General features: G+C 54.8%; 2 protein-coding genes across 2 annotated transcripts in view; one reads left to right on the top strand and one right to left on the bottom strand.

Annotated features, from left to right (window-relative positions):
* Window positions 1-571: 571 nt before the first annotated feature.
* On the bottom strand, window positions 572-8,720 carry C16H19orf38 (chromosome 16 C19orf38 homolog). Its single transcript, XM_034792367.1, has 8 exons — window positions 6,640-8,720; window positions 5,704-6,027; window positions 4,988-5,032; window positions 4,645-4,737; window positions 3,055-3,082; window positions 2,736-2,779; window positions 2,275-2,312; window positions 572-1,964 (listed from the first exon to the last, which is right to left on the bottom strand). The coding sequence occupies exons 1-8, from the start codon at window positions 6,725-6,727 to the stop codon at window positions 1,842-1,844; spliced, it is 783 nt and encodes a 260-aa protein (XP_034648258.1). The 5' UTR covers window positions 6,728-8,720; the 3' UTR covers window positions 572-1,841.
* Window positions 6,780-9,335, top strand: part of TMED1 (transmembrane p24 trafficking protein 1) — an 8,669-nt gene continuing 6,113 nt past the window's right edge. The window contains exons 1-2 of the mRNA XM_034792795.1: window positions 6,780-6,825; window positions 9,043-9,311. Coding sequence (XP_034648686.1) covers window positions 6,780-6,825; window positions 9,043-9,311 — 315 coding nt within the window. The remainder of the gene's footprint in view (window positions 6,826-9,042; window positions 9,312-9,335) is intronic.

The following is a 9,335-nucleotide window of genomic DNA, read 5'->3' as shown; positions in this document are numbered from 1 at the left end:
AGTGACGCTCTGGAACAGGCTGCCAAGGGAGGCTGGAGAATCCCCCTCATTGGTGGGTTTTTAAGAACAGGTCGGACAAACCCCTGTCCGGGCTGGTCTATGTTTACTTGGTCCTGCCTCAGCGCCAGGGGCTGGACTAGGTGACCTCTCGAGGTCCCTGCCAGCCCCCCGTTTCTATGAGACTGTGAACAGGCCAGTTCACCGCTCTCAGAGGCAGGTTCAGGCTGCCTGCAGACTCAGGTACACACCATTGCTGCGGCTCACACCGTGAAGGGCGAGAGAGATTTGATTTTAAAGAACTAAACCTTGGGCTCTGGAACACGACTCTTCACAGCCCTTGCCACGCTGCGTGCTGCGGCAGACCGTGAAAACCCAGTTCCTTCTGTCCCAAATGCATCATCTCATCCTGCCTGAGTGAAAAGAGGATCACCACTTGTTGTTAGCAGTATAGGGCTTGTGACACCCAGCCAAACAGCTCTCATTCCATCCAGGAGAGGGCAGTAGTGACAAGACACATTCTCCAGCTCATCAACAAGGAGCCAGAGAATTCTCCAGAACAGTTCATGCCTCCCCCAACAACAAATTTACATCTTTATTGAATCAGAAAATGACCTTACAGTTTCCAGTGGCAGCTGGAGACACTGTAACACTTAGTGCTTAATATTTTCAAAGAGGCTGGGAAACAATCCTGGGGGGGGGGTCATTATCATCCCTCTTACAGATAGGGAAACTATGTCACAGAGAGGGGAAGAGACTTTCCTAAGGTCACATCGCAAGCTGGGTATAGAACCCAGGAGTCCTGGCTCCCTGGTCTAATCGCTAGACCACACTCACTTCCTACAGAAACAAAAAGCAAACGTATAAACATTCTGCAAAGCCCCTCAGTGAAAGTCTCAGGCAGAAGACAAGGGAGTTCGAGTTGGGGGGAGTTAGGCGGGAAAGCAGTTCCTTTGGGGCTTCCACACTCATTCTCTCCTCGGTGATTCCAGATGAAATGTGTTTGGTGTGCAAATCCAACTGTCCATTCCCAGACACAGCCGCATATCCATCCATCCATCCCCACTCCCACCCACCCATCTATCCGTCCCCATATGTCCATCCCCAGACACACCCGTCCATCCACACCCCTCTACCTATCCATCCCTATGTGCATCCTCTGTTCATCTCAGGTTTACAGCTGCTGCTCATCACAGCAATCCAGGAGCGCCTTCCGTGTACGATAGTCTGACGACAGCCTTCACGGCAGTGGACTTTATGGAGTCTTTGGCTCTCCCCCCGTGTCAGGTCATCCTGGGGAAGCGCTGCTTGGAGGAAAGGGATTGTGGAGGGGTGGAAAGGGTTGGCTGGCTGGTGTGAATGTCGTTCTGACTACGTGTAGTCCACGAAAGCTTATGCTCTAATAAATTTGTTAGTCTCTAAGGTGCCTCAAGTCCTCCTGTTCTTCTTTTTGTTCTGGCTACAGTGGAAGAATCCACTGCCAGCCACACGAATCCTGCCCCAAAGATATGCAACCCCAGCTGGGCTCTTCCTGCTTCTAGCATCTGCCCCAGGGATCGAGTCAGCTGCTAGGGCTGAGCCGGTGACGCTGCTCACGGTGCGGGAGGTAGACTAGATTCTGGGCGTCTTTTCATGGTGTCCATGTCACGTGATCCTGGAGGCGCACAGCAAGGCACGAGGCTTAACTGAAGCTCATTCTCCTCTCGCACCCCGGTAATGGCCCCTCTGGCAGATGCCCTGTTCTGGGGGAGACTCCGAGCCCAAGGAAGGACTAAGGAAAGGGCCGGGGCCGGGACCAGGGGGTCGCTAGCTGGAGCATCCCGGGCCGGCCTCCACCCGGGCCCTCATTGCAAGGACTTGAATGTGCTGAAGCTGTTGGTTCCCAGAGAGGAAGTGGAGCGGAGGCTTTTCCTGGAGCCTGGGGAGATGTAGGCATCTTGGCTGCCTGTGGCTTCCAGGTCCATTGTCTTGCCAAATGGAAGGTGGGTGCAGAGACAGGGAGAGAGGATAAAGTAAGGGTCTATGGGGGGCTCAGCTTGGGGGAGGGGGGGAATGGGGGATCAACCATTAATCCTTTGCAAACTGCACCCTCCGGGCGAGACGGCTGCGTCATGCCACTGCAATGCAAGCTCAGCCCCTGACTAGCGGGCTGCCTGGCAGCTGCTGGCCTGGGAAATACTCGCCCATGGACCCAGCAGCCGCGCCCAGCTTGAGAACAGCCTGTGTGCCCCATAGCAGCTCACGCCCTCTCCGCAAAGCCCTCGGGCGACGACTTACCACTGAGACGGTGAACAGGCCATTATCGAACGACATGTCTGCAAAAGGAGAGAGGAGTGACGTTACTGGGGCCAGGCCTCGCAGACCTGCAGCCCCTCTCACCCCAAAGGGATCGCTTGGCCGACTGCCAATGTCAACTGCCTCTGGGGTGGAACATAGCAACTATTTCCCAGTGCACAGCAATGCCCCCCAGCAGGAGAGGACAGGACCTGCCAGGAAATGCTGCAGAGGCTTGGAGAGGTTGACTTACTTCATTTGCAAGTTAGTGAACCCAGGAGCCTACACTGCCAGGCCCCAGTGACTGAACCAGCAGACCACAAGCCTCCGCAGAGCCAGGAGTCCCGGCTCCTGGTCCTTCCACCTCCAGACACGTCACCCGCAGCCTCCTCCTGGCAGCTGTCAAGGCCGCCTCGGGGTCGCCCTGACCTCACAAGCACTTGGTATTTGACTCTAACACAGACCTGTTGTGGGAAAGTTCCTTTCTGTCCAGCACGATTCCTGATCCCTGCAAAGCAGACACAGTGAGATCCATAACTAACGAGGACACTTTGCCCTGCTCCAGCCCCTTCCGGCCTCAGGAGACATTTACAAAAGCATCCAAGTGACTTAGGACCCCAAATCTAATTTTCAGAAGGGATCTGGGCACTCTGGCACCTAAATCCCATTGAAAGCCAATGAGAATTATGCTCCTTAATGATTTTTGAAAGTGGGGAAAGTTTCTCCTTAGGCCACATGAGCCACTGTCACCAAGTGACATTAGATTTCCTGAGCGTCTCTCACCTTTTCAGCTGTTGTCTTCTGGCGTTAACTGGTAAAAAGGAAACAGATGTTATGGTGTCATAAAAGCAGTGCTGGGGGTAAGATAGATAGATAGATAGATGGGTGTGTGACGGGCTGGGTCACAGAGACCCCCTTGGGATTGTCACCTGATGTGCTGAGACTACCTCTGAGCCCGTTTTCCCTGGCAGCTTGGGACTTCAGTACCCTGCCTTGTTGAGCCAGACATGCCAGCCTGCTGCAACACAGACCCAGGTCTGAACTACGTTCCCCACAAGCTGCAGACTTAACTGAAAACGGCTTAGAAAGTGCTCCTGTCTCCAGCACCCAGATACCCAGTTCCCAATGGGGTCCAAACCCCAAATAAATCCGTTGTACTCGGTATAAAGCTTATGCAGGGTAAACTCATCAATTGTCCGCCCTCTATAACACTGATAGAGAGAGATGCACAGCTGTTTGCTCCCCCAGCTATTAATTACTTATTCTGGGTCAATTAATAAGCAAAAAGTGATTTTATTAAGTATAAAAAGTAGGATTTAAGTGGTTCCAAGTAATAATAGACAGAACAAAGTAAGTCACCAAGCAAAATAAAACAAAACACGCAAGTCTAAGCCTAATACAGCCCCCTTTGTTCTGTTCCACCCCCTTTCACAGCTTTGGCACAAGACGAAAATCTTTTGTCTCTCTGGGTCCCCACCCCTCCTTCTAAATGGAAAAACACCAGGTTTAAGATGGATTCCAGTACCAGGTGACATGGTCACATGTCCTGGGAGACCCCAAGCCTTCATTCTTCCCGTCCTGACTCACAGGAAGGCTTGCAAGTAAACAGAGCCATCTACAGTCAATTGTCCTGGTTAACGGGAGCCATTAAGATTCCAAACCATCATTAATGGCCCACACTTTGCATAATTACAATAGGACTTCAGAGTTACATTTCATATTTCTAGTTTCAGATACAAGAATGATACATACATACAAATAGGATGAACACATGCAGTAGATTATAAGCTTTGTAATGATACCTTACAAGAGACCTTTTGCATGAAGCATATTCCAGTTACATTATAGTCACACTTAATAGCATATTTTCATAAAATCATATGAAGTGCCACGTCACAGGGTGTATGGGGATAGATAGATAGATAGAAAGGAGGTGAATAGGGATAGATAGATAGATAGATAGATAGATAGATAGAGGGGGTAGATGGAGATAGATAGATAGATAGATAGAGAGGGGGTGGATGGAGATAGATAGATAGATAGAGAGGGGGTGGATGGAAGAGAGAGAGAGAGAGAGAGAGAGCACTGCTCAGCTCCCATGTCTCCAATTGAGATGAATGGGAGTGGTGGGTTCTCAGCAATTCTGTGTATCAGCCTAGGGGGGGTCTAGTTGGCTAGTGGACCCTTTGGAAAATTACTGTCATCAATGACTTGGCCAGGACACACCCAGTGGCAAAGCCAGGATCAGGACCCAGGAGTCCTGAGTCCCAGTCCCCTGCGGTATAACAACACCCTGCCACACCAGCCGAGCTACAGGTGACCTCTATAGCTTATCACAGGCAGTCCAGGACCCAGCTTCTGCCCTCCTCGTACCTCGCCTGACTGCCACAACTGCTACCACTAGGCCCACGGTCAGAAGCAAAGCTCCAGCCACGCTGAGGGTCACAGGGAGCAGCCACGGGGAACCTGGACAATGCAGAGAAACAGCTGGCGTTACCTGGCCCTTTTCAGACACCAAAGGGACCCCACACAGCCCTCCCCACTCCGAGCACCAGACTGTACCTGCAAGTGGGCAGCTTTGGAACAGGGTGAGCGCCCCCCAATCTCCGTCAAACCATGGCCTTCCCCATGGTTCTCCCCCAACCCCGGCTCGGAGCTGTAGTCTTGTTTCCCAAGCCCTGGCAGATTCCCTGCCTCCCTCGGTCCTTGCCCTTACCTTCTGGAGCAGCCGTGGAAGCTGGGGGAGGAGCAGTCGGAGTTGCTGGGGGAGGGGATGTTGACAGATTTTCAATGGAAAAGAAAGGAGGAGACAGTTTGAAAAGTTGCTTTATTCACACCGGTTTGCGGAGTCAAGATCAGGCCGCAGGAGTCCTGCCGACCCACATCCTGCTCTGAAGACTAGACCCCACTCCCTCCTCCAGCCAGGACGGGATCCACGGTCAGCCCTCCTGTTTGACCCACGAGGCCCCACTCCCACCCAGTACTGGGAAGGAAACCCAGGAGTCCTATCTCAGCCTCACGCGCTAGCTAAACCAAAATCTCTCCCAGAACCAGGATCAGAGCCCAGAAGTCTGACACCCAAGCCGCCCTTGGTACCTTTCACCATGCAGCTCCCTGCTCTCACCACCAGGAAGGCACCTGACCTGCCTCACAAACTCTTCAGCTCAGCCTCGGCCAGCAGCTTTGAGTTGGACTAGCTGGCTTGGTGCACCAACCTTTCGCCCCAGCAGAGTAAGACTGGAAGAGCACTGGAGGGCTGAGAGGCATCAACGGAGCTGGGGGAGGTCGAGGGAACCCAGGGCTGGCTCAGGACGGAGGGGCGCGGGCAGAGCTCGGGGGGGGGGGGGGAGGAAGAACTGCACTACACTTGCCCACACTCCCCCGCTCTCTCCTCAGCTCAGCCAGGTTCCTTCAGATCTAAAAGCCCTTTACCTGCCACCACAATCTCCACCACATTGCTGAACTTTGACATCTGCCAGGCACTCCCGTTGTAGCGGCGGTACTGGCAGCGGTACTGCCCGGCATCCTTCCCGGTGACGTTCCCCAGGATGAAGGTGACTTGGTGCTGGGCCTCCGAGGCAAACAGCATCTGTACAGGCTGAGCCAGGTCCGTCTTCAGCAACCAGAACTCGCTCTCCACGTAGGCACTCGGCGCGATGCAGACGAGCCGGGCGGAGTCTCCTCGGGCAGGGGGGTCGGAAGACACGTCCAAGTAAAAAAGTGGGGCGGGAGTTAGGCTGGGACCTGCCAACGAGCCTGGAATAGCCAGGGGAAGATGGAGCGAAGTCATGATGCAAGGTAGACTGGCAGCTTTCTGCACACCACAGGACGGGCTCCTGTCCTGCCCACTGGGGACAGCATGGGCTGTGGCAATGCCAGCTTCTGCCCTGCCTGCCCCTGGGGACACAGGGAAGCACAGCAGCGCCAGCTTCAGGAAACACCCAGGAGTTGATCCACAGCTCTCCGAAAGAGGCCTCAGAGGGCACGTCCCCACTGCAATAAAACCCCTGTGGCGCCGGGGCTGGGCTGCAGGGCTAACAATTGCAGTGTAGACGTTTGGGCTGGGGCTGGAGCCCTCCAAAGTTTATGCCAGGGACAAATTTGACCCAAAGGCTCAAATGGGTGTAAACATGACTCCGCTGCATTGACAGCTCCCTCCATTTTCCTGCTGAAATCCCATCTGGAGATAAAGCCCAGCCCCCATGCCCTTCAGTTACCAAATCATTGGTCACTTATTCCCCTCACCTCCCATCTATAACTGGCCTCAGCCATACGATACAGCATGAGCTTCTTCAGGTCCCTCGTCCTGGAGGAACACTCAGAGGGAAAGCTTCCAATACAGTTTAAACAGAGGGGAAGAAAACATACCAGCTAAGAGAAAGAGAATCCTCAGGCTCATCTTTCTGCTGAGCGTCCTGGGTCTTTGGTGACTAGACAGTAGGAGCCCAACATGCATGGAAAGTTCCTAGCTAGAAGTACCCGGAAAGGAGAAGGAAGTTTTGCCCAAGATGGAATTTCACCATCTCGGGAGGAAATTACGGAACGTCCCGGAACGTAAAAGGGCTTTTCTTCCTTTTCCTATGGCAACGAGAATGTAAAGCCTCACATAAAAGCCAAAGGGCTGAGACTGCCAGCGACCTCAGCCCTGGTGTAATTACATGCACAATTCTCTTCTCACGCCAATCTGATACTGGTGTGATTCCACTGACTTCATCAGCGTTACTGAGAGCCAGGCCCAGTGACCTCAAGTGTAAAGTCAATGGAGTTACTCCAGATTTACAGCAAGCAAAACTAAGATCTCACTCAGGCCCTAAATCTTGTGACAGTTTCCTGTGATCTTACCGTACATCAATGGACTGCAGCTTTCAGGCCAAGGCTAAGACCCATTTATATTTCTCTAAATCTCCAAATACTTTACAAGTTATATGGGAATCACTTCCCCCATTACTGAAGTGGGACACAGCACTGCTTGCACAACACTTTGACAGGAAATGATGAATAACCTCATGACGAGCTGAAAGGGAAGACGCCCCAGTTGAAGGTTAGCAGTGGAGACAAGTAGAACGAACAAGCACAGGTAGAAATGCACTCGCTGAATATCAGAGGTGCGATGATGCACATGTATCTGTACCTGCACATGGTCTTGTGTGTGCATGTGTGTTATGAATTCTCCCTCTGCGCCCAACCCAGAGGGTGTGCGTCTCTTAGAGCTCTCAGCCCGAGAGCTTGGCTCTTTAGCTTAAATTGTAGAAACTCACAAAGTTCCCTGTTCAGTCTTCGGTATGTTGGCCAAGATAGTAGCCATCACATGTAAATTTGTGTGTTCAAGTGTTGTTTGCATGAGTGCTGTTTATGCATGGGTAGATAGCATGTGTACACACAAGCGGTGTGTGGAGCTCGTGTCCATCACAGCCCCCTACTAGGCAGACATCAGCCTTGCTTAAACAACAAGGAGTCTGGTGGCACCTTAAAGACTAATCAGCCTTGCTTGTGCCTATGGCAGTTCATACGTGGTTTCCAGCCAGCCTTATTCTGTGGAGGATCTCTGACGGCCACACTCATGAGACACCAAATTATTGTGACCGAAAGTTCATCTGTGTCCCTTGGATACCGGCGGCTGCTTCTTGTTCGTCGCAGCAGCAAGATGGACTCCGTCAGGGCTCTGTCCCAGCCCCCTCCTTCCAGTTCCGTTACACGGTGAGAGGGGAGCAGGGCTGATAGAAAAATATCACTTCCCCCCTCTGCCTAGCAAGGTCCTTATCCGGCCCCCTCCTTACGGCTTCTGAGCCCCATGAAAATATTGATCTTCCCAGCAGCCCTGTGAGGCAGGGAAGGGCTCATTCTCTGATGAAGTGACTCACACAGGGGAGTCTGTAGCAGGGCTGAGCATTGAAACCAAAATCTCCTGGGTCCCAGCCCAGTGTCTTAACCCACAAGCCAAGCCAAGCAGCCCTTCCTGTCTGAGCCCATCCTCCTGGAGCGGAGCATGATGGGAGATTCCCACAGGCGATACCCCTCCAGAGTTCTGCTCCCTGACCGTGCCCCACCCGCAAAGGGGCAGTCAAAGGCCAGGCGCCATCTGCCTGTCTGGCCCCAGCCGCGCTCCCAGGCCTGCCTAGGGACCGGCTCTGCTGCCCTGCCCTGCCCACCCTCTCCATCCACCAGCCCTGGCCCTGGCCCTGAGCATTGACCTCTTGGCCAGGTGCATTATGGGAGTTTGGTTCCCTCTGTAGCCTCATCAGAGATTGGCCACTGCAGGGGCTGTGGGGGACCAATGGGCTGACAGGCTGGGGACACTGGGCTAAATGGACCAATGAGCTCATGAACTGGGGGGCTAGATGGACCAATGGGCTCATGGGCCGGGATGCTGGGCAGGACCAATGGCCTGAGCTGATACTGGCAGAGGCCAACGCACCGTTCGGATACTGCCGGATGGTCAGGCTGGCTGGACCAATGAGCTAATCCGATACTGCAGAGGGTGGGACATGCCTGGGCCAATCCCTCCTTCAGAGCCGCAAAGACCCCCCCGAAGGCCGGCTTGACCGTCTTTAGGTGTCTACACAACTGCCTGACAGACCCGCCTGCGCTTGTTCGCTCATGTCTTTCCCTAGGGTCAGCCGCGGGGCCCTTGCCCAGGGGCAGGCTTCTGCCGCGTGGGGGGCTGCGGCGCCCGTTTGCCCCCGGATCAGGCTTTTAGCGCGGCCACCTCTGCCCCACGCCGCGGCCGGCGGGGCCCTCCCCGCCCGCTCTCCGCGCCCTGAGCGGCCCCAGCGGCCAATCAGCGCGCGCGGCGCGCGGCGCGGGGCGGGGCTCGGCTGCCGCCGCTCAGGTGCCCGGATGATGGCGGCCGCCTGGCGCGCGCTGGGCTGGCGGCTGCTGCTGCTGCTGCTGGGGCCCGGGGGGGGGGCTCGCGCGCCGCGCTGCCCCCGGCCCCGCCCCCGCCGCAGGACGCCGAGTTCACCTTCCTGCTGCCCGCCGGGCGGCGCGAGTGCTTCTACCAGCGCGCGCCGGGCAACGGCTCCATGGAGGCCGAGTACCAGGTGCGGGCGGGGCCGGGGGGGGGG

This window comes from Trachemys scripta, chromosome 16 (assembly GCF_013100865.1).
Source record: "Trachemys scripta elegans isolate TJP31775 chromosome 16, CAS_Tse_1.0, whole genome shotgun sequence".
NCBI classification, from domain to species: Eukaryota; Metazoa; Chordata; order Testudines; family Emydidae; genus Trachemys; species Trachemys scripta.
The sequence above is the reverse complement of the archived record's forward strand: the minus strand, read 5'-3'. Positions and strand labels throughout refer to the sequence as shown.

Bases quoted from the DNA above. Each gene is read 5' to 3' on its own strand.
- C16H19orf38 (XM_034792367.1), bottom strand. From the start codon at position 6,727: ATGCATGTTGGGCTCCTACTGTCTAGTCACCAAAGACCCAGGACGCTC. The intron at 5,033-5,703 runs GTAAAGGGCTTT...CCCCTCCCCCAG, and splicing joins GGTGGAGATTGTGGTGGCAG to CAACTCCGACTGCTCCTCCC. The intron at 1,965-2,274 runs GTAAGTCGTCGC...CCATTTGGCAAG, and splicing joins GCCTGTTCACCGTCTCAGTG to ACAATGGACCTGGAAGCCAC.